General features: G+C 41.9%; 1 protein-coding gene across 5 annotated transcripts in view; it reads left to right on the top strand.

Annotated features, from left to right (window-relative positions):
- Nucleotides 1-25,148, top strand: part of ACOX3 (acyl-CoA oxidase 3, pristanoyl) — a 66,430-nt gene that overhangs the window by 15,341 nt on the left and 25,941 nt on the right. For all 5 annotated transcript variants that reach the window (XM_032767219.2, XM_032767220.2, XM_032767218.2 and 2 more), the window contains 5 exons: nt 3,760-3,849; nt 4,589-4,732; nt 8,127-8,215; nt 23,003-23,099; nt 23,377-23,559. In XM_032767219.2, the coding sequence (XP_032623110.1) occupies nt 3,760-3,849; nt 4,589-4,732; nt 8,127-8,215; nt 23,003-23,099; nt 23,377-23,559 (603 nt within the window). The remainder of the gene's footprint in view (nt 1-3,759; nt 3,850-4,588; nt 4,733-8,126; nt 8,216-23,002; nt 23,100-23,376; nt 23,560-25,148) is intronic.

Raw genomic sequence — 25,148 nt, 5'->3', positions numbered from 1 at the left:
GTTTCTCCCTTATCCACAAGACTCGTTATCCTATCAAAGAAAGCTATCAGATTGGTTTGACATGATTTGTTCTTTACAAATCCATGCTGGCTATTCCCTATCACTTTACCACCTTCCAAGTGTTTGCAGATGATGATTTCCTTAATAACTTGCTCCATTATCTTCCCTGGCACGGAAGTTAAACTAACTGGTCTGTAGTTTCCTGGGTTGTTTTTATTTCCCTTTTTGTAGATGGGCACATTTGCCCTTTTCTAGTCTTCTGAAATCTCTCCTGTCTCCCATGGTTTTCCAAAAGTAATAGCTAGAGGCTCATATACCTCCTTTGTTAGCTCCTTGAGTATTCTAGGATGCATTTCATCAGGGCCTAGTGACTTGCAGGCATCTAACTTTTCTAAGTGATTTTTAGCTTGTTCTTTTTTTATTTTCTCTTCTAAACCTACCCCTTTCCCATTAGCATTCGCTATGTTAGGCATTCCTTCAGACTTCTCGGTGAAAACAAAGATGTCATTAAGCATTTCTGCCATTTCCAAGTTTCCTGTTACTGTTTCTCCCTCCTCACTGAGCAGTGGGCCTAGCCTGTCTTTGGTCTTCCTCTTGCTTCTAATATATTGATAAAATTGTTTTGTTTCCCCTTTATTCCCATAGCTACTTTGAGCTCGTTTTGTGCCTTTGCCTTTCTAATCTTGCCCCTGCATTCCTGTGCTGTTTGCCTATATTCATCCTTTGTAATTTGTCCTAGTTTCCATTTTTAATATGACTCCTTTTTATTTTTTAGATCATGCAAGATCATGGTTAAGCTAAGGTGGTCTTTTGCCACCATTTTCTGTCTTTCCTACCTAGCAGAATAGCTTGCTTTTTGGCCCTTAATAGAACAAAGCATTAGAGAAGAAGATTGTAAGTCAGCCAACATGTGTATTTACTCATCTATTCTTACACTTCACTATAAATTAAGCTTTTCTCTTAAGTCTCCTTAAGGGACAATGCCAGAGCAAGTAGCGTTAATGGCTCCAGCCCCTCCTTGAGGAGCACCCAAGCCAGTACACCACAGCATGAACGGGATGGGTCAGACAGATTAACAGAACCAGACGCTAAGGCAGATCTGGGTGAGCTAGGACACAGAATGTGAGTTGGTTCACTTCAGTTCCTGAAACTGAAGTGTAAGCTGTTAGAGAGAGGAGGCCTTCTCTAATATTCACCTTTTTCTAAATGGGCAGGCTCTGCCACCCAGTCAGAGCCCTAGGGTGAAGTATCCGTTCCATTCCATAGTCCAGAAACATCACACTAGTGCCAGATCTAGATACAGTATTAATTATTGGGCAAGAGCACCCCCCGTTTGTCAGAGGCATTTTATTTAATTTTTTTCCCCTTAGGATAACTACCATAATGAAAGCAATACTGGCAAAATTATACTGCCGCTAACTTGAACTATTGTGTTATCTTTTTCTTTCATTCCTTTTAAAGAATGCTTATTTATTGATCAGCTCATCTGATGTAGCAAGTAGTTGATTATGTAGATGAGCTCACCATAAAAATCAATGAATCCAGTTAGTGATACAATTAAAGATCCTTAGCATCAAGAAGAGCGTAGCATTCTGTATCTGTTGCAATAGTTTTACCCTAGGTTTCAGTTTAATCTTTTCACCTTTTTGAGAGGACTCCCAAATTGAGTGGCGTTGTGAACTGGCACACAGGGTTGCAGTGTCACTCACTGAAATTTGGTCCAGTGGCCCCTCCATCATGATAGAAGAGCAGCTGGGTCAAACCTGAGAGGTTTTGTGACCCCACACAGCAGGTCACAATGCTTGGAGTGGGAAGCTGGGCCCACCTTCATGGGACAGTAGCTGAGCCCCTGCTGTGGAGTGAGTGTGGTGTGAGCTTGCTTCCCAATCGCACCCCAATCCAATCGTACTACCCTCCCTTTTTTGGATGTACAAGAGTAAAGGTAACAGGCCAAATTTAGCCCTAGTGTAAGGGAATGCAATTCATTGACTGCAGTAGAACTGCAAGCAGGTGGACTGCGCACCCTGCTAAGAAAAGAATTTACGCACTCTGGATTTAATCTGAGTTTACGCTGTCCAAGTGTTTGCAATTTTTCAATAAAACAAACAGCCTATTCTTTTTCCAAACTAGGCTGTTCCCAGTGCTTAATTTGTAATGAAAGAGATACCCAGAGCTCAAGGAATAAGGTGCTGAGGTTCAAGCAATTTTTTTATATTCATAACTGTCACAGGAAGCTCAGAAGTGCCAGGGCTATGAACTGCCAACCCTAAAGGTGCCCTGTCATAAATAGATAGCTAAGGGTTAATGTTTCTTTCACCTGTAAAGGGTTAACAAAGGGAACCAAACACCTGACAAGAGGACCAATCAGGAAACCAGATTTTTCAAAGCTTAAGGGAGGGAATTTGTGGGTGTTTCTTGGTCTTGGGTCTTTGTCTGTTCTGTGCTCTCTCAGCTATGAGAGGATCTATTTCCAGTCCTTCTAATCTTCTGTTTCCCAAGTTGTAAGTAGAAAGGTAGCAAAAGTATAGTGTTTTATTACATACCATTTCTCAGTAATTTACTGTAGCCATCTTGGCTTGCCCCATCATCAGTATCATTTAATCTAAGTTATTGTTTATGCGTGATAAGGCTGGTTTATCCTTCTTTCATATTGTTCTTATTCATTTTTCTGATAAGTTGACACCAAACCTGTTCTTTACCATCTAGATTACAGAGAACTGTTCATTTCTATCTTCTTCTTTTTATATATATGTAAGTTCGCTTTTTTAAGACGCTAGTGTGATTTGATTTTGTCTTCTCTTAGTTGATCCACCCAGGTAATTGCCCTCGCATCGAGCGTGGGAGAGAGGAATGTACTAAGAGTCGCTGGATAGGCGAAACTGCTCCTCTCTGTGTTTAACTCTCCTGAGTTGTCCCTAGGGCAGGGTTAAATATGAAGCTAGGGGAGTCAGTAGATGAGCATCTTTTCTTGTTTCCTTGTCTTTTGAGTGTTGTCTCACTTTTGGCTGCGAGGAGGAATGGCTTCTTAGGTCTTCGCTTGAATAATAAAGAGTGTGCTCAGGTTACTCGTCAGGTTTAGCTCAGAGAGGAAATTTCGGGTGGGAGAGTAGGTGAAGGGGATATGGTTTATCTCCTTGTGTTAGGAGACTCAGGGCATCTGAGTCTTGGGGTCCCACAGGGAAGTTTTGGGGGACCCAAGTGTACCAGGCACTGTAATTCCTGGTTGGTGGCAGCCTATCAGATCTAAGCTGGTAATTAAGCTTAGAGGGTTCATGCTAGCTTCTCAGGTTATGAACGCTAAGGTTCAAATCTGAGTATGAAGCTATGACATGCCCATGCTCAGCCCTGGCATAAATTAAGCACACTCTGTTCCTATGGCTTCCCTACAGACAGACCAACCCACCATTCCTCTCTCGTGTAGGCTACAGTTCTTTCTACTCAAAGAACCAGTCCCACTTTTCCTAGATGCTGGGTGTAATTAATAATCTGCACTTGCCATTATGAGTCAGCAGCTCCCTGCAGGGTTATGACACCTGCCAGGAAGATGGCTCAGTGGAAACACACTGCCACCCTATTGCAGGAGTTGTGCCAGGTTACACAAGGGATGAATTTGGCCCAATGCAACCTCCTATTAAGGAGTTGGATTTGTATTAACTCATTTTTGCATCAATACGATATTGAGTAACATTCTTGACTTGAAAATGTTTGAGTTACCATGTTAACATTGAGTTGATTTGCACCTGCTGCTTCATGGTTTAGATTTTTGGATGCTTTGCTCTGACTGAAGTCAGCCATGGCAGCAATACCAAGGGCATACGGACAACTGCCAGATACGACCCCAGCACACAGGTCAGTCTGTAAACTACGGAAGTGACATTTGGTATGTTTTTGTTTACGTTCTGTTATAAAGATAGAATCATTTTGGCTCTATGATTAACAATAATTAATACTTCGCTTGTGTCAAGCACTTTTTAGTAGAAATAAAGCTGAGCAGGAACTGGAATTTCCATCTCATAAAAAAAATTTTGCTTTTTAAAAAAATTCATTCTGAATTGGAACAAAAAGTTGGATGTGTGAAATTTTCCCTGGGAGGGATATTTTCAAAAAAATTCTCTGTTGGAAAAACCAAAAAAACAGTTTTGTTTTGTTTTTTAATTTCTGCGTCCAGTGCCTGAAGCAGCTGGCTCCGTGGCAGCCTCCAGGGAGGTTGCTCAGAAGCGGTCCAGCAAGTTATTCAGTCTCAGATAAAATCAGGAGCATTTTGCATTTACTACAAAAACCCGGAGACCATTGTGTGTCTCCATGGCACTCCCTCCCCTCATCATGTTATAAGAAAGCTGAGAGGCTGAATTTTAGGTTGACAGTCATGCTCTTGTTCTGCCCTGACTTTTCCCTAGACACATGTTCTAGAATAAAGCTTATCCCTATAGATTCCTGTCAAATCCACTTTCATTGTTGTGAGCCTTTGTATCAAAATACAGTATGAAATGCTGGCAATTTTCAAAATGTTACAATGACAGCAAACAAAAAGCAGTGATGGATGTACATTGATTTGCATGATTTAAGACTTTCCCCTTTTTGACTGTAGAAATTTATCATCAACACTCCTGATTTTGAAGCTGCCAAGTTTTGGGTTGGCAACATGGGGAAAAATGCCACTCATGCAGTCGTCTACGCCCAGCTGTACACTCCGGATGGGCAGTGCCACGGATTACATTCCTTTGTTGTGCAGGTGGGAAAAAAAGTACTACTTTGTTTTTTTTATGTCACTGTACTATGTCTGCTAAGCAATTTCTGTAAAAATGTCTAACATTTTGTACCAAACTTCAGTATTTATTTGATCACTGTGCTTTTGAGGCAAGAATACAGTCGAATTAATAGTAGCAAATTGCTATAACTAGAAAATACAGGTGAACCTCCATATTATTGCATCACACGTGCAGTTTGAAATAGCCTAGTATCAGGAGCTCCTCAGAGCAGAAAGTGTCCTTAATTGTTTGAAAAGTGCCTGACACAAACTGGACAAATATAATAAATAATAATAATAATAATAAATGCAATGAAAATAACAGAGCATATGTTGGATGTAATGCATATCCAAAGCCAAACAGTGGAAACGCTCCCATTGTTTTCAGTGAACATTAGATCAGGACTTATTTTCTCATGAGGATCCTCATCACTTGCACAGTGCATCTGCATTGACTTTGTGGATCTCCCAAAAGGGCCAAAAACATGGTAGTTAATTCTAAAAATTTTTGAAATGTCAGATTTCTGGGACGAATGAAGTGGATTTTTTGAATATTACATGTATGAAGCAAAAAAAACAGGATTTATGGATAGTTCATAGAAGATTAGGGTTGGAAGGGACCTCAGAAGGTCATCTAGTCCAACCCCTTTCTCAAAGCAGGAGTGATCCCCAGACAGATTTTTACCCCAGTTCCCTAAATGGCCCCCTCAAGGATTCAACTCACAACCCTGGGTTTAACAGGCCAATGCTCAAACCACTGAGCTATCCCTCCTCCTCCTCACACATAGAGTTGTGACATTTCAAGTGGCAGCATGTATTGCAAGTGAAACGAAAGGCAAACACTGGCTTTCCAACTGTGACATACTACTAGACAGTGCCAGGCCACTGCTAGTTTATGGCAAGGTAGAACCTGAGCATATAATGCCAACTGAAGTGTCCATGCAGGATGCCACAAACTGCTGAAATCCCAACTGCTTGTGTCATCTTGGACGACAGTGGGATTGAATCAGGGACCTACAAAGCTCAGAGAGTGAGTTTTCTACAGCTTGCGCTAAATAATCAGCCTCTGTAACTGGGGGCTGTATCAAACTCTCATTATCTGTGATTTGGGCACAGAAAGGGTTGCCTAGCACATACTGACCAGTGAGTTACATTCCAAATGCAAGGGTAAGCACTAGGTGACAGTAAACATGACTGAAAACAGAAAGGTCATGTGTCCTTTGACCTATTTGTGAAACATGGTATTTTGGAAAACATTGTCTTGCAACAATAGATGGAGCTACTATAAGATGGATGCATAACTGGTTGGAAAATCATTCCCAGAGAGTAGTTATCAGTGGTTCATAGTCATGCTGGAAGGGCATAATGAGTGGGATCCTGCAGGGATCAGTTCTGGGTCCGGTTCTGTTCAGTATCGTCATCAATGATTTGGATAATGGCAGAGAGATTAAGCTTATAAAATTTGTGGACAACAGTAAACTGGGAGGGGTTGCAAATGCTTTGGAAGACAGGATTAAAATTCAGAATGATCTGGACAAACTGGAGAAATGGTCTGAAGTAAGCAGGATGAAATTCAATAAGGACTAATGCAAAGTACTCCACTTAGGAAGGAACAATCAGTTGCACCCATACAAAATGGAAAATGACTGCCTAGGAAGGAGTACTGCAGAAAGGGATCTGGGGGTCATAGTGGATCACAAGCGAGATATAAGTCAGTGTAACGCTGTTGCAAAAAAAGCAAACATCTTTCTGGGATGTATTAGCAGGATTGTTGTAAGCAAGACACGAGAAGTAATTCTTCCACTCTACTCCACGCTGATTAGGCCTCAACTGAAGTATTGTGTGCAGTTCTCGGCACCATATTTCAGAAAAGATGTGAACAAGTTGGAGAAAGTCCAGAGAAGGGCAACAGAAGTGATTAAAGATCTAGAAGACATGACCTCTGAGGGAAGATTGAAAAAATTGGGTTTGTTTAGCCTGGAGAAGAGAGGGGACATAACAGTTTTCAAGTACATAGAAAGTTGTTACAAGGAGGAGGGAGAAAAATTGTTATTAACTTCTGAGGATAGGAGAAAAAGCAATGGGCTTAAATTGCAGCAAGGGCGGTTTAGGTTGGACATTAGGAAAAACTTTCTAACTGTCAGGGTGGTTAAGCACTGGAATAAATTGCCTCGTGAGGTTGTGGAATATCCATCATTGGGGATTTTTAAGAGCAGGTTGGACAAACACCTGTCAGGGATGGTCTAGATAATACTTAGTCCTGCCTTGAGTGCAGGGGACTGGACTAAATGACCTCTCAAGGTCTCTTCCGGTTCTATGATTCTAACATCCATCGTGGGATGTTCCCTATTGGCTAGCCATGGATGTCATCTTGTAGCACAAGCCTTCTGTAGCTGGTAGTGCCTTTTGGTCCTTGTGTGACCACAGAGGGAAGAGAGAAGAGCAAGCCTAAACCAGGAAATGATGATACTCGGGGGTGAGGGTGGACCTTCTGGGGGTTAGGCATAGAAAAGTCAATGTAAAGGAACTTCTGGGCATTAAAACATGAATAAATTAGGATTTTTATGTTTGCTGAGTTTTTTAATGTGTAAAAAAGGTTGTTTGGAAAAACAAAATAAATACAAATGAATGGCCTAAACCTATAGGCACTGCATTAGCTCACACACTGGGCACATTTGGAGAGTTACCCATGTAGTCTTAAGGACTACCAAATTTCATTTTTAAATGAAAGCATGGACTCTGCAGAAATTGATCACGGTCTCCTGGGAAAGCTTCCTCCTTGAAATGGGTGCGACAACTTTTCAAACCTTCTCTTTTGGGTATCGGTATTTGTCCTAAATCCACAAGCCAATCTGCATGGAAGCAGGGTTTCAACCACAGAGATCAGCTTGCAGGATTGGAGCCATTTTCAGTAGAAAACTTGAAGCAATGGCAAAGCTACATGTATTTAACTGAACTGGGTTGCTGACCAGATAGAACATGTCATATCCCTGAGAAAGGCAGGACACAATTAGTACATAAAGTTAATCAGTTTTGTTGATTCCTGTTTCTGTCCACGTAGACCAAAAGAAAGTTTTCATGCTAATTGTGATTAGAAGATTCTTCTATATAGATGCACATTTGGAGCATGGTAGTGTAATTAGTAGCATGTTATCAAAGAAGGTGAAAGATTTCCAAGTTGCTTTCATTATTGAATTTATAGTATCATGGATGGAAGAGTGCGTTAAGCAGAAACTATACATGTTTTTGGAAAAATAGGGTTTTTTTTAAATGCTAAAAACAAAATAGATTGGGAGTACTTTTCACTGTTTGAAAGGAGTCCACCAAGAACTTTAGTTTTCTTATGACTAAAATATTGTTTCATTTAATTTCCACATAGATTCGAGATACAAAAACACTGCTTCCTATGCCAGGGGTGATGGTAGGTGACATAGGAAAGAAACTTGGGCAGAATGGTTTGGATAATGGGTAAGTGAATAACATTTGAAAAAAAGAAAATCACTGTACTTATGTTGCTCCTTATAAAGAAATGGTGCAAAAGTGCTAAGTCTGTTCCATGTTTCTGTTGAGGCAAGTACTTACTGTAAAGATATTTTGTTATTTACAAAATATAAACTGAAGACCCTTCAGTATTAGTATTCTCTATTTTAATACCCTTTGCTTTTCCATTCTCTAGCTTCTACAGAAGTAGATTTGTTTTGTACATAGCACCATTCATATTCTGTGAACATCCAGGTGTTCTAATATACTCTGTACTTACACAGCAACAGTTATAATGAACCAAACAAACAGTCACATGTAATGGCAAATTATCTTCTCCAGCTCTCTAGGGAGGAATCCTTACTTGTTAACTGTCTTGCTAATTTCTGAGCCCCCAGGGCACACCTAAGCAAGGTGAGCAAGCCGATAGTTAGCCAATATGTAGGGTTAACCAAGACCTCCAGTCAAATTCACCATCTTGTTTAGCCTCTGAGATTCCTGGATAAACTCTCCTTGATTAGAGGGTAAGGTGGTACGGTTTTCTTCCAAACATCAGCTTGACTCAGGAACCTGTTGGCCAAATAGATATCCTTCCATATAGTCCGGAGAGTCAGTACACCCTATCACACAACGTCCCACAAAAAGAACATATTGCAGAAACCTGAGCCAGGGCTGATTTAATCTGAGTTAAGTGCAGATGACAACCAGAAAAATTGTGGGCTCCTTGTATTTCGTGAAGGACTTAATCATTATTCATAACAGCTAGAAAGAGACTTGCAGTAATGAAAGACCATCATGGCCCATATCAGAAAACATATCCTTAGGGATTGCAAATCTGAAGGGATGAACATTTCTAGATCATTTGGGACAGAAGATGAGAAAAATCAGATCACCATGCTGAAGCTTCCATTGAGCCAGATTCACCAGGCTACAGCACAACACCATTCACATTGTTTTAGTGCTTTTCCTTCCTTTAGTGGCCTAGTGATTAAAGAAAACAATTGGCCTATTATGGCAATCTGCTGTGTCACTTTACAGAGGTATTGAATTAATAGGGAAAGGCGTGATTAACCCCTAAAATTACATTTAAATACCAAAAAACCCACAACTAGTGTTGCACATACTCTTTAACACAGCTTTTAGCCACCTGCTCACCTATCTTTTTGGATACTTTCCTTTGCTCTTCTGACATTGTCTGCTTGCTCTACAGAAGTAGAATGTGGGTTTTCCACAGCAAACTTAATCAAAACAAGCCAAAGCATATCTATTCAGTAAGGAACGCTCTTGAGCTTGAAGCAGGTATGAGTTAGTGGCCTATGCTTTTCAGTGGTAGATGCTTTTCAGCCCATCAGGCTGTTGAGGGGGGAGAACTAGGAACACACACATTGGTGGACACAGTCACACTGACTGAGCACTCAGAAGCAACAGCAGACAGCTTTGGTGGAGGAGGACTAGAGTAATGCTGAAATCTAGATTTCAGACCTTACAGGGACTATCCATAACATTTAGAGATGAAAATGTTTATTTTGGTGTGAAATAAGTGACTACATAGTCTCAGACCAGATCAGCTGGCCAATCCTGGAGCCTCTGCCAGTCGATCGTGATCTCTGGGCTACCAGAAGTCCAGCAGCGCAGCAGGGCTCAGGCAGGCTGCCTGCATACCGTGGCCCCATGCCACTCCCAGAAGCAGCAAGCTGCTGGCACATCTCTGCAGCCCCTGGGGATGGGGGCACCAAGCAGGAACTAGCCAATAGGAGCTGCAGGGACAGTGCTTGTGGCTGTGAGCAGCGCACAGAGACACATCGTTCCCCTCCCTCCAGGGTGCTCAGAGACGTGCCGGCTGCTTCTGGGAGCAGTATGGAGCTATGGCAGGCAGGCAGCCTGTCTGAGCCCTGCTGTGCTGCCGGCCAGGAGCCGCCTGTGGTAAACACCTCCCGGCTGAAGTCTGCACCTTGCACCGCCTCCTGCACCCCAATCCCCTGCCCCAGATCACAATCTCCTCCTGCACCAAACTCCCTCCCAGAGCCCGCACCCCTCACCTTCTCCTGTACCCCAACGCTCTGCCCCAACCTGGAGCCCCCTCCCTGCACCCAAACTCCCTCCCAGAAAGAAACGAATATAACAGCTGTTCTAAGAAGTAGGCTGTTTTGAATTAACTTAACTATATTCTACGTGTTTGAAGACTGAAATGTAACGCACAGAACGGCTTTAGGTTAATTAAAAGGCAAGTTTAGTATAGCGTTAATATCCTCAATGCCATAATTGTGATAATTTTAGTTAAAATTAGGAAAAAGACTTGTATACAGGGGCCCCACAAAATCTAATAGCTTCAGACCCAAAGGAGAGTTAATCTGGCCCTGAAGCAAGGGTAAAACTAACCATATAAAATGAAGTGAGAGTCAGACTCATTAAAAACAAAAGATGAGAAATACCAGCACAACAGTCCAAAACGAAGCAGGCAGATATCCCACCACCAATAATATTTCGTTTTAAGTTACTTGAGAGAATGAGGCCACAGCCTCAAAATTGGGACAACCAAGCTAACTTATCAGACAAAAAAAACCTGAAATTTTAAGCAGCTATGGATGAATGATTCCATTTTCTCCCAACTTATTTGCCAGTACTCACAGTTTCTCACAGTTTCAGTAATAGACCTCTGTCCAGGCATCACTGCCCTCAAGGAAAGTCCCATAAGGCCGACCATTTGAGTGGATACAAGGAGAAGAAATATAGTGGGAAATTCAGGTAGATTTCCCCCTAATAGCAACACCAGCATTAAGTGAGACAGTTATTTTGAACCCTTTTTGTTTTCCTTTTTTCTTTGCACAAGACTTTTTTCTAATGATTCCACTTGATTTTTGAAATGTAATGTATTATTGTGTATGCACCACAAACTACCATCCAGGAGGTGGCATTGTTGCATGGGTCTAAAACTGAATGGAGTAACTGAGCTTCGCATTTGCAAAGATGGAGTAATGACACTGAAAGTTATTTTTGACCTGCAGAATAGTTTAAGTACAGATCCACAAATACAGAAAGGATTTAATCTGGTGTGCGTATCACTGCTGAAACAATAGATTATTTTATAGATCAGGGGTAGGCAACCTATGGCACGCGTGCTGAAGGCGGCACGTAGCTGATTTTCAGTGGCACTCACGCTGCCAGGGTCCTGGCCAATAGTCCAGGGGGCTCTGAGTTTTAATTTAATTTAAATTAAAAACTTCTTAAACATTTTATAAACCTTATTTACTTTACATACAACAATAGTTTAGTTATATTTTATAAATGTATAGAAAGAGACCTTCTAAAAACATTAAAATGTGTTACTGGCACACAAAACTTTACATTAGAGTGAATAAATGAAGACTCGGCACACCACTCCTGAAAAGTTGCTGACCCCTGTTATAGATATTTGTTTATAGGGGCACAGGATTTTAGAAGACTTTTCATTACACCGTTTATTTTCAAGTGTACGGGCAGTAACGAGTAGTTTGAGATAAAATGCATACAGTACATTTAGATTGGAAGTCCATGCAGTACATCGTAGAAAAGAAATAGCACACAACATGCTGTGTAGCTGTCATGAGAAAGTGCCCTAAGTTGGTTAGAATATCTGCTAATTTAAACTAGTAGTGGGTATTCTAACCGGTCTTTCAGTTTGCTTTCCCCTCTCTCAGGCTAATGGGTATATGTTATTTTTTATTAGGTATCATTTGTATAATGGTAGTGTCTAGGAGCCAGAGTGATGGCCTAGGACAGAACACAGAACAAAGAGGCAGTCCCTGCCCCAAAGAGCTTGCATATAAAACGAGACAACAAGTAGATACAAGACGACAAATGGGAGAATATAATGGGGTTGTCTGCCTCTTGAGTTTCTCCTTGTGGCTCTGAGGCACCCTGCCTTGGTTTTCCCTTCTTTCAGGGTTCCTCAAAAACCCCACACAGTCCAGAGGAATAAAATAGAATTCCCTTCCTGGAGCGTCTGATTTATGAAGTTTTTAAATACCATTTCTGTCGGCTCTTCAGGCCCAAACCCTTTCCCCTGCTCAGGGGATCCCACAGCCCTCTCCCCAGGACCTTTGATTAGATTCAGGCTGGCTTCTTCCAGCTAGTTTCTTTATAGTCCCCTAATTCAGTTCTTTTTGGATAGGCAGCAACATTCTTCAAACACAAAATAACTCAAAATTTAAAACCTCACCTAGTCTGCAGTTGGGCACAGCTCCTCCTCCTTGAGGAGCAGTCCTCCTGCTCTCAAAGCAGTAGCTTCCCAGTGTTTCAGAGTTCCCCACAGTCTCTTTCCAAGCATATGCCTTATCTGTCCCAGGGCTGGTGGTCACCAGACCTTCCTCATTCTCCCCATCTGGGTAGGTGTTGCTGGGCCCATCTCCTGCTAAAATGGCCAGCCACCCTGTGACAAGGAGCACAAGGAAACAATGGGATGATATACTCAGCCCTGCATTAATTCATCTGACAGCATAAGCCACAGCTGTGAACCCACAGTGACAGAAAAGCTGCTGGGATGAAGGTCATGGTAGAGTAAGGCACCAGCACATCAAACTGTGCTAGAGAGCCTGGAAGCCGCTGTCTCTACACAGAATCCAGCTGAGGGAATAGGTATGACCAGGGTAGCAGATTCAGTGCATCTGCTCAGCAGCCTCCGGTATATGGGTTCCTTTGGTATCTCAACCATAAATTAAAACTGCTTTCCAGAGGTGGAAACCACAAAGAAAGGTGACTGCTGACCCTCCTCAGGAGATTAAGCTGCCTCACTATTGCAGGGGGTTGTAGTGTGCATCCTAGGTACCAACAAGGGTAAATGTATTTCTAATGCTCCCAAATGTTGTAAATTGAATAAATCTTGTCACATCAGTAATGGCTGTCTTTATTTGGATGTGTGGGGATGGAACACGAGGGTTCACAAGAACCCCGCTATCCCACTGCTTGCCCACACACATCTTGCAGAGCTTGCAGAAAGGTCTGTCACAAATGCAGCCCCGGTAGTCGAGACTGGATGAACTGCTTCCCAGAAGCACATGAAGCCCCAAAGGGAGGTGGGAAGGGTATGAGCTGGCCTTCCTATACTAGCTTGCAAAGCAGGCAGGCTGTAGTATTCTCAGTGATGCGGGTGCATGCTGTGCAGTCCCTGTTTACCAGGCTTCATAAGGAGAGAGACCTCCCTGAGGTGTATACCCTCCCTGACTCCCCTTAGGGTGGTACATCACCTCCTACTCAGGGCAATAGTTATATGCCACAATATGATCCTTAAAAAGCAAAAGACTACTTAATTTCTTGTATGCTGTAGTTTCCATTGTGTGTGGAGATGAGAATGGGGCACGTTTCACCCCAATACGCAATTACTTAAAACTTTAGTATGTTTAATAGATGTTGCCACCTATAAGACTGCCCGCACAAGGCCTGATTCTGATCTAATTTCTGTAAATTCTCCATGGAAATCAGTGGAGTTACACAGCTGTAAGACTGTCGCAAGCAAGATCAGAAGCAGGCCCATAAGGAAAGCGATGCAATTTTACATTCTGTTCTTGAGCTTTGCTACTGAAATAGAAGGGGCTAATGCCAGGATTTTTAAAAACGAATGCCTAAATTTAGGCTCCAAAATACTTGTACATATTTAGGCACCTATTAAGGACTGGTGTGGGGGGAGAAATTGCAAAAATTACGGGGTGAAATTCTATGGCCTGTGTTAAGGAATTCAGATTAGATAAATAATGGTCCCTTCTGGTTTTGAAAACTACGAATCGCTTGGGTTGCTTGGCTGAACTTTGGTTTCCTGGTAATGTAGACCCTAATATTTTTTATCAGGGGTTCGGTTTTCAAAAGCACCTAAGGGCTCTAGGAGCGCAAATCCCACTGAAAGTCACTGAATGGACTACTCTGTCTAACAAACTCATATAGACACCATCCCTGTAGTATATGAACATCTCACAATCTAGGGGCACATGGCTTTTGAAAACCTTTCCCGAGGAGCCTAACTTTAGGCACCCATTAAAAAAATCTGGGCCTATTTTTTTTTTAATCTCTTGTCTACAATTTACACAACATTTAGTGCATACAAATTACAGTGTAGTATTAAAAAAACACATTCTGCACATTGCAGGCTTTACATTCTTTCTTCTTAAGTTATTCATCTTTTTCATTCAGTAACATAATGCAGCCACCAGAGGGTGTAACTGCATCAGAGCCTCAGTCATGCCTTAACGTTTGAAGTCTTATAAAGTGTCTGTCTGTTACTAGCAGTAGAGGTGTGTTGCTTTGCTGCATTCTGTAAATGGAGATAGTTTAAAAAAAGAAACTGGGCTTGTGATATAGATCCAGTCAGGTGCCTCCTTTCTGGTCACTCACCAGACTGCTATGGGGAGAATTCAAACTTCTGGGTCCCTGAATGCTTTAAGCTGCCAGGGCCCAAACAGAGTGCAGAAATTGCCACCATCCTGGAGGCCCTGGGTACACTGTCGGGCTGCAGACTTTGAATCTGGCATTCCCTTCTGAGAACTGGAACCTGCTGTCCAGCTGCCTAGCCTGTGGGGACAATGGTGACCCTTCATAGTCTCCCGTACTTACATACACCCCTCTCAGAACTCCACCCCAAAGGTGTGCAGCTCCTGGGTTGCAGTTTAACTCTCTCAGGGGACAATGTGTTGGTCGTGGAGCATTTAACAGAGATACATTTTGCAAGTATAACACATTATTTCTTGTTTACTTACCTGTATAAATCACAGAAGATCTCAGAGCATATAGAACGTAACATCCTAAACCCCTTGCTAGCTCACCCTGTCCTTAAGGGTCCCCTGCCTCATGCCACCCTTACATGCTTCTCTCTCCTCCACAACCGGAGACAAAATGGCCAAACGCCCCAGATAGGTCAAAGCCTCTCTATTTATAACTTTTAACCCTCTTTGTCAGGAGATGTCCTTGCCAACTTCCCCACCTGAGCAAAAACCTCTGCCAGGTGACTTTGGGGCCAAGGCAATCTCTCTCCTGCTAGACTAATTCTGCAGTTGGGTTGGGAGCCTATCTATTGTTCAAAGCTATTACATTTCAGTGGGCGAACATTTAAAATCAGTTACCTTTTGTTGCCAGCCTTTAGAATTTCAACCCAGCAGGGAGGCAAACAGACCATAGAGAAGGCAAAAGTCTGAAGCTTCAAAATGGAGTTTACAGCTAGGTCAAGATACATGGAGTTCATAATCTCACACAGAATTCATAAATTGTACAGACAGATTCCCAAATCGTCACAGCTTGTGACCTTTTTTGCTTCTCTGTAATATATATAAAAAGGTGTAAAAGGAGAGGTTTGGGAGGAGAGAATTTGGAGTTCGCAGTGAGTAGGGCAGCGTGTATTTCTTTTTTCTCTGCTATTTTTTCACCTTAGAAATTCAGATTTTGTCTGCCTAGAAGGCTCTTTGGCTTTTTCTACAGTAGCAAAATTGCTGGTTCCTGAAAATGTACATCAGTAAATGATTGCAACTGAATCCAGTGCAAGTTCAGCTGTGATCAGGGCAAACTGTGTTTAGTTCCCTTTCAGAAATGTATAGGTTTGGTTGGCTTTTTTGGGGGAGAAGGGGGTTATTACCTATTTCATTTCAATAACAGACTAAAACTTCAGAAAAATATAGTATGTTAATGAGTCAACATCCACTAAGCCAACATCCGCTTCACTGAGGTGTGAACTCTCATATACAACCTGCTCCGAGATATTCAGGAGGTTCTCTAGAAAAATCATGGCAGGGCAGACTCAATGTTCCCGATACTACCAACTGAAAAAAAAAACAATCCAAGGAGGTTGGGTCACCATCACAGTTGCCAAATTTCATGTGGTAAATAAGCACCCAGACTTTCACACTAAGCCAAAAATCAAGCTAATCCCATTTCAAAACAAGGCCAAGACAAACCAATCCCTAAGAACCCCGACATTCAATGTGACTAGATTGCTCAGCGTGCAGTCTGGGACTGTGGTGGGCCCGTTGTGCACCCCTGACACTCTTCCCCCCCCCCCTCCCTACTTGCTCCCCCTTGCCGGGAGCCGATCAAAAAAAAAAAAAAGCAACAAGCTACAAGCCAAAAACTAGCCAACAAGCAACTCACAAGCCAATTAAGCCAAAAACAAGCCCAATATCTGTGTTTTTTCATGGGTTTGGCACGTCGGATCACCATTTCTTGCTTTTTGCCTGGTGAGTGTGTGTTATAGCTCCCCTCTGTGAATCTGTTATACCCCCGAGCTAGGAAGACTTTGCTCTTCCATTTAAGTTGCAGCAGCTCATGCTTTTCGTTTCAGAGGTCGCCCGTTCAACTCTGTGTCAGCCACAATGGCAGCTGTCACAGAAGCTCACATCCTTCATAGGCGCCTTTTAAATACGTTATTAATTAGTTGTATTGCGGTAGCTTCTGGGAGCCCCAATCATGGACCTAGGCACTGCACAAACACAGATCAAAAAGAGAAGCCCCATCCCAAAAAGCTTAGAATCTAAATCTAAGATGTCTTGTGAAACATCAGGAGTTTGCACTGACTCTGACTGGCTGCTCACAGTAATAAAGCAAACAGATTGAAATATATTAACATGTTAAACAAATGAAAAACAGTCTCTGTGAAGTTCTACAGATTTGAATACGCCCAAGTCAGGCAGTGCCAAAGCTGCAGTTCTCCTAATAACCCTGACTCACACACAGTGCGTGTCCTGTATATTGTAAAGTCTCCATTTAAGTTTAATAATTCACATTGCACAAGAACGAATTAATGTTCTCCATCTTCTCTCTAAATTATTTTATATTTTTAAAAAAAAAAAAAAATCTTAAACAGAACCTCCTGGAGTGCACAGCCTAAGCTGTGATCATAGTCCTCATCCTTCCTCACCTCTCTCTGCAATTTGTCACTCCCGCTCATTTTGGCACATCTAAAATTAAGGCCCCAGCCCTGCAGTGAGCTCCCCGCAGCCTCTTTCCGCACAGAGTCTCACCGGAACCAGTGTGGCTCTCTGCAGATGCAAGGGTCCACCCACAGAGAGCTCAGTGCAGGATTGAGCCTTACTGTAAGCATAGTAAGGCAGGGGTTTCTGTCTTTCTGGCTCTTCCGTGAAGTGCCAGCACAATTATAACTGCTATAAAATGAGGTGGGCATATTAACATAGCTACTGTCTGTTACTGTTAGCGATGCAAGTTTCTACTTTTGACTCTTGCAATATGGCCTAAAAGGCTGCTTTAATAACTTTTCCCCAGCGTCCTGGCACCCTTCTCTTCAACTTCATCACTTTGTGAGCTTTGAGATTCTCAAATGTGTGACTGGTCTTTCTGTCTTCTGCAGGCTTTTCACCATCCCTCTATGCCCCCATTCTGCCCTTGATCTACTCTGCCTCTAACATGATTTGATCATTGTGCGCTGTAACCATCATTGTGCCCTGTCACCATCACTTGATCCCCAAGCTTCCAATCCCATCCCCCTGCTGGCTACATCTGGGTAGGAGGATTAAAGGGATTGTCACATCAACATTCTCAAGATAGTCAAAAACAGAAGGCCATCAAAAGAGATCTGAGTGGGTTTGAAATTCCCCAAAAGCACAGTCTTGCCATCTGCACTGCAGGTAACAGCTTATTACTTTAGTATGGGCAAAGGGAGTGTGCGGCTTTTCCAGCTGCTCACTTTTATCCATGTTACTGCACTCTAGATTAATGATTGTAGCGTGATTTAAGGGAAAGAAATTAACTTTGCTTGAAATGTTCTCTGCACCACTGGCGAGAGACCTGACAGAGAGTCTGCTGTGGGATTGTGACTTCACCCTGCCTCACTATTCCAGGCAGGAATACGCATAGCCCAGTTATGTGTCAGTGATGAATGGAGGTGGATGGTAGAAAACCTCAGAGTACTAGATTTAAAACATTTCCTGTGTATATTATTTGTAAAATATTGTATATGGGGCACTAATTAGCAGTGGGACACTGTTAACCCTAGATCCCTGACATAGAGGCTACTATGGGGATGTGACTGTCCTTCTCAAGTAGGATTGTGCATGCAAGAATGCAATGTTAATGGCTGCTGAATGGTTATGGGTGAAACAAGTTTGGAGAGCAGTATATTCATTACTTTGTTGGGATGCAGTCCAACGTTTAACACAGCAAGGAGTAAGGCACAATTTTTTAACAGTGTGGGTGATTAACCACAAGAACAAACTACGAGGGGAAATGGCAGAAGTCTAAATCAAGATGGGATGCCTTTATGGAAGATCTGCATTAGCCAAACAAGTTGAGCTCACTACAGCAGTCAATGGGGTAACATTCGATGGCCTGTTGTGTTATACAGGATGTCAGACTCAATCTAGTGGTCCCTTCTGGTCTTAAAATCTATGAACTTGTCAACTAATCCATGGCCAAGAACACACAACCAGAGGCAGACTCCCATGGAATTATCCTAACCATGTATATTTACAGACAGGAGCCATCTGTCAGAACACAGAATGAGTTGAACCCTGATCACACTAACTGTTCTACAATGGAGGCCATAAGGAAAGGTGGATTCTTATGTCACCAGTACATGTACCTTGCCCATTGCATAGGCTCTTGTGTGCTGTACAGTTACACAAGTAGCTCTTCCATTCATTTAAATGGATTTTCCCCTAAACTTGTTGACAGATCTGGTCTGTCTCTGTTTACTATGTTTTCTGAGAGAATAGGCATTCAAAATGTGATCTATAACTTTATGAAATCTTATTTATTTTTAGTATATTCCAACATCACCTTCCAATTGGTGTGTATGGTTAACTATAAAAAAAAAAGTTTTTAAAAAGCATAAAAGCTCTTGGAGAACTGGCTGTAGTTTCATAAGCCCATCCAAATCCAGAGTCCTACATGCATCTGCTTTTATTTTCATCATTAGTCTTCATACATAATAAATCTCACTTCTTCACTCATGGTCGTTGTCAGTGGATTTGTAACTTATCTTTCTGCCAAGTTATTCAAGCTTTTTAAAGGTTTTACCATTTGCTATATGGATTTATTTAGACATTAGCTGAGGAAAAAGCAGAAAATATGTAACCCATAAGGTGTAATACCAAGAAGATCAGTTACTGTTAAGCGAGTGTAATTTAATTTTCTGGTTCACTAGTTATAAGAAATGTGATAGTATGGATTCCCCCCCCCCCCCATCAAGGTCATTCTGGATAATCTTTTATGCAGTATAGAGATGATCAAACAATACTCAGTATGTCTGGCATTTTGTTTTTATAGCTGGACCATTAAGAGTGCTCAATACAACAAAAAGCAACTTACTTTGTTAATTCTTTTCTTTCTTCTTAGAATTAGTAGGTGAGAATATTTGGGGAATTTATATTCTCATTAAATAGCTATACATCTTCAGTATGGTGTTACAGAAGAGACTCACTGGACTTGAAATTGTGTATTAAAGGCTCAGAATATTCACATGAGTAGCTTTATACAAGTGTATAGTCGTACTGAAATAAATGGAGTCACTCATAAGTAAAATTATTAGCACGCATACGTATTTGCAGAATTGTACCCGTATGCTAATTTAACACAAATCAGATTGGCTCTGTTTACTAAACTTTTAATATTGAGGCGGGATTTTAAAAGTGTATGTGACGAATGCATATCAGGCTTCCGATTAAGATTGAACTAACAGAGTGAGATTTAGCAGAGTATATCAGATTTATGAATGGAGTGTGATGCAAGCACATGAAATTATCCTTGACTTCAAAGCATGGTTTGAGATAGTAGTTTATTGACCATCACTTTTTAAATCACTTGCTGCCTGAGGCATCTATCTCCAGGTAGCAACTGCTGCCTCTAGTCCTGCTCCTATCTCTCCACATGTAATGTCGGAAGCAACTCTTAATCAGGGATGGAGCTTCCTTCTAGAATCAACAACAAAGGGAGAACAGACTGTGATAGGTCTTTTGCTCACCCTGTTCCCCATATTTTTTAGTGAGAGAGAAGCTGGACTGGATGAGTCCATCCCTGACATTGGCTCAGCTATCTCAGATGGTTTTACTTATGCTTTGCCAACTCCTTGCCCACCTCTGTGAGTGGAAACTAGCTGTTGGCCTCTAGAACCTGCCCTCCCTCTTGTGCTTGCACAAGGAATGCAGGTAGCCCATATAGGGAAGCAAGGGGTATTAAGAACCCGTGTAGGTGCGTGAGGTAGGTTACAGTCTTCTCCACTGAAATTACTACTGGAAGTATTGTTATTCACTTCAATAGGACAGCTCCCAGTCATAATAAGCATTACATGCCCCCAGTAAGTGTTTACAACTACAGTAGGGTCTCCTCTTGTATCTAGCCTGTACACTTTGTCACTAACAAATATTAAGTGGGGACAGGCTGCTGGGGAGGTTTTTTTGCTTTGATGGTTTTATTTCAGGAGTGGGGAGAGTAGAGGGTTGCATATAAACCAAAAGATTTATCTTAAAATAACAACAACAAAAAAACCACATCACACAACAACAAAACCCACATTTTTCGTAGAGGATCCAAAACCATTGTCCAAGATGGATTTCTGTAAATATTGTATGAGACTCCACCACCCTCACCGAGTAGTACCTTACTCGGTGGGTAGTCCCACCAAAATCAGTGGGTCTATATGCAGAGTAAGGGTTCAAGAATCTGATGCTCAGTTAGACCACACATTTCAACCATTTGTATGCGTATATATTGCTCAGTCAAAAAATGCCTTGTATCTCTGAAGCAGAATTAATACAATATGCAGATACGTTTCCTTAGAAATCACTCATATTTTTAAAGTACATGTAGCATTGCAAAGCATATATAATTTATTGATGTGAAAGATCTGGCTCTCTCACATGCTATTAAATATATTTGCCTGTATTGGCAAGCATGAGGAATTTGCTTTGATTATTAATACAGATTTTCAAGCAATATTAGATGCTGAGATATTCAGAAATGTAGCTGGTGTTATGATACCTTGCCAGCCCTTACTTTCTATTTGGCTGAAAATGACTAGTACACGATTCTCTGAAAAACGTGTCCTGTTTATGCAGCTTCTATCAATATTACGTTGAGTATCAGAACTTAAGAAAAGATTCTCCTACTCATTTCTTTTTAAGATGCTACATCACATCAGCAAGCAAAAATCATAGCTGGAGCTCCTGTACAAATAATGCCTTTTTCCAGTTCCCTTTCACTGGGTTGATTCTACATGCTTCTTGTTGAAGTTAGATATTTGATCAAATTCAGGACCCTGTTGTGCTAGGGATTGTACAAATACATAGTAATAAACATCCTTGCCCCCAAAGAATGTACAAACTTAGAACCAGACTGATTTCCTTATTTATATTGAGCAGTATTTTACATCATGAGTGAGCCATTCAGTTCAATGGTATTATTTGTGGAGTAATATATGATTTGAAGTGTAGAGGAGCAGACACCCCCCTGCGGTGCCTTCTGCTGGTGACTTCTAGGAATTAGCTCATTCCAGCTTCTGAGCACCCTCTGCAGGCCAGAGATCTGCCTGTCCTCTGGCCCCCATGTCCCTCCTGGACCCAGTGCCCTGTTGTCCAGGGTGCTGCCCCCTGGCAGTAACCCCCCACCACTCTTAGGGTCTCCCCTCCCCAGGGAACCCCACCCACTATCCCCACTTCGCCTCAGTATACGGCTACTGCCAGTCATTGTCTAGCCCCTGCACCCCAAGGCAGACTGCAGTATCAGCCTACTCATCACTAGCAAGGTTGGGTTTGGACCTGCTACCTTTGCCTACTCCTAGGCTGCCCTCTGCAACCCCCAGTACCTTTTAGCCCAATGCTAGGCCACAGCCTGGGGCTTTCCAAGCTAGAGCTCTCCAGCCTTTCCCCAGCCCTGCTTCACTCAGGTACCCTGTCTCTGACACCCTGCAGCCAGGCCCAGCTTCCTCTACCACCAGAAAGAAACTGTTTGGGCTCCTGGCTCACAGCCTTTTTATACAGGCCAGCTGTGGCCTGACGGGGTGTGGCCCAGCTGCAGCCACTTCCCAATCAGCCCAGTTTAGCAGCTCCCAGCCACAACCTTCCCCCAGGGCTGTTTTAAGCCCTTTCAGGGCAGGAGTGGGGTAACAACCCTGCTACAACAAGGTAGAATCACTTCCCAGGAACCCAATAGATACAACAAGGTAGAATCAGTGGGTTTCTGAGGTCCTGTGGGTCCTCCCCTTAGGCTGCGGGTGGGGATCCTTTAGCAGTGGGCGGGCTTCTGCCCGCCCGCTTCCCAGAAACCCAATAGATACAACAAGGTAGACAAAGGTTTCATTGTCCCCATTCGTATTCAGATGAGAAACTGAGGCACAGAGTGAAATCGCTTGCATAAGTCCATCTCTAGTGTCTTAACCATAAGACAGTCCTTCCTCTCATTGCTTTTCCTTCTGCAAAATCTCTTCCTTTTAAAGATAATCACAGGACATTATATTTTAAATATTAGCTGGTTGAATGACTCAGCAGAAAGAAAATACAGGTGAGGGTCTTTCCTGAAGGCATAATATTTATTTCCAAATTTAACATAAGAAAAAAAAAGACAAAAAACTTACCCAGCTTGCATTTCATAGAACCTTTTTATGTGGAGACCTGTATTCTCACAGGCATCATCCTCTCTGTGGCAGAATCTGACCCTAAAAATACCTGTGTAGTGATATTATTTTCAGTTCACTGATGTGCATTAAATCTTCATGCAGCCATTAATTCATCATGGCAGTCTGTTGGGGCATATACCCAAGCTATGTTGTGATAAATCTGCCTGTTTTATTATTAATATATTTATTTACTTGAACAGATTTGCTATGTTTCACAATGTCAAGATACCTAAAGAAAACGTATTGAACAGAACTGGAGATGTCACAGAAGAGGGAGTATACGTTAGCTCATTTAAGGTATGAAATTCACTGTGTGTGCAATAAATCCAGTCCATTAAATATACTATGAAGGAATTGTTTGTATTTTTTTTTTCAAATCTATTAACTGCTCCCTTATATTTTCGGGGCTGAATGGGGTTTTAGCCATGCATTTGCCATTAAAGTCAATGGGTGCTAACTCCTTGAAAGTATAACATTTGACATAACTACCAGGATTCTGATGTTGCAGGTAGTGCAGTTATGAAGTTATGGAATGGCTGAACCTGCCCATTTAGCGTGTCTTTTATTCCCTCAGGATCTCAAGCAACGTTTTGGCGCTTCTCTTGGGGCTCTGTCCAGTGGTAGAGTTATGATCATAGGCATGTCTGTGGTTAATTTAAAGCTTGCCTTATCAATAGCCATTCGCTTCTCAGCCACACGCCGTCAGTTTGGACCAACAGATGAAGAAGAAATACCAGTCCTGGAATACCAAATGCAGGTACTACTTAAATCTACAATGTGACATTTCATTCAAATCTAGGGAATGTATTCAAATATAAAGCAAGATCCTCAGCACATGCAAATCTGCATTGAAAACAATGAAGTTACAGTAGTTTACACCAGCTGAATGTCTGGCCCTATAGAGTTCCGAAGGCTTGATTCTCAGTAAGACGTGGTCTACACTACCAACTTCTCTAACCACACCCCTGACCACATAGTTATACTCACATAACCCACACTGTAGACGGAGCTATGTCATTGGGAGGGCTTCTCCCACCAAGGTAGCTACTGTCTCTCAGGGAGATGGAGTACCTGGGACAATGGGAGAATCTCTCCCAGCAGCACTGGTTGAATCTTCACTGAGCACTAGCTGCTGCTGCAGTGTAATTGTAGACAAGCCCTTAGGCCCCTTTACATCACTCTGGCAATGTAAAGAGGCCTTAAAGCTCACACTGCTCACTGCCAGAGTGGTGTAAACTGGCTTTATGTAAATAAAAATCAGACCCTGGAATACTGAAACCCCAATACATTGTTGAGCTCTTAGAAGCAAATTTCTGACACTGGTGGGAGGGAGCTTATTGTTACTTTTCAGAAACTCTGGGTCCATATCAACTTTCATCATGCTTTCTTTTGTGTTGGTCTGCTCTACATTGACATCATCTTTCCAGTCTGTTCCCAATGCAGCTGCTAAGATCATCTTACTCACCTGTTGTTCTGATCACGTCACCCCATCTGCTTAATCCTTCTCCTGGCTTTTACTACTCCACTGCATCAAATTCAAGATTCTCATCCTGACCTTCAAGGTCCTCACAGCTCTGCCCCTCTCGATTTATTTGCTTTGGTCTCATTTCATTTCTTCCATAGTCTCTGACTACCCTCTTTTCCACATCTCCCACAACCAATGTTGCACCTACTTCCATGTTGTCCCGTCTTCATGGAGCACCTTCCTTCATCTGACCCATAAGGGCTGTACTCTAGATCATCCTCAAGAACCACTTCTTCCTTGAGGCTGTCAAGAGACAACTAATCATCACAGTCAGATACCACTGAAGTGTAAATTATTTAACAAATGATGTGCACAATTATATAACACCTGTAACTCTTGATTATATTTCTCTTTCTCTCCTTTTGATTTGGCTTGTCATCTTCAATTGAAAGCTCTTGGGGTAGGGTGTTTGTGTGAAAACATTGTCTACAACATTGTGGGTATTCAAGAAAACAATAAGAAGAATTCCCTCCACCTTACCGTTGGTTTTATCAATGCACAGTTCGTTAGCATGTTTGTGTGCATTACTTTAGCCTTTTTTCTTTATTAACCTTTGAAAATATAGAAACAATTATTTGTATTGCTGTAGCCCATGTCAGAAGCTGTACAAACACAGGATAAAAAGATGGTCTCTGCACCCAAAGAATTTCATTGAATGAATATGCTGGTTTAATCTGATGTTATCAAAAATTAATAGGAATCATGAACTTGGATGGCATCACCCTTAGCATCCCTGTGAAGAAGGTTCATTTACTTTACTGATTTAAAGAGCCATTGCAAAAATAGCTAGTTGGGAATTTTTCAATTTAACATTTTTCATT

The sequence above is a fragment of the Chelonoidis abingdonii genome, chromosome 5, assembly GCF_003597395.2.
Source record: "Chelonoidis abingdonii isolate Lonesome George chromosome 5, CheloAbing_2.0, whole genome shotgun sequence".
Lineage (NCBI taxonomy): Eukaryota > Metazoa > Chordata > Testudines > Testudinidae > Chelonoidis > Chelonoidis abingdonii.
Note: the sequence above shows the minus strand (reverse complement) of the source record. Positions and strands in the feature narration are given on the sequence as shown.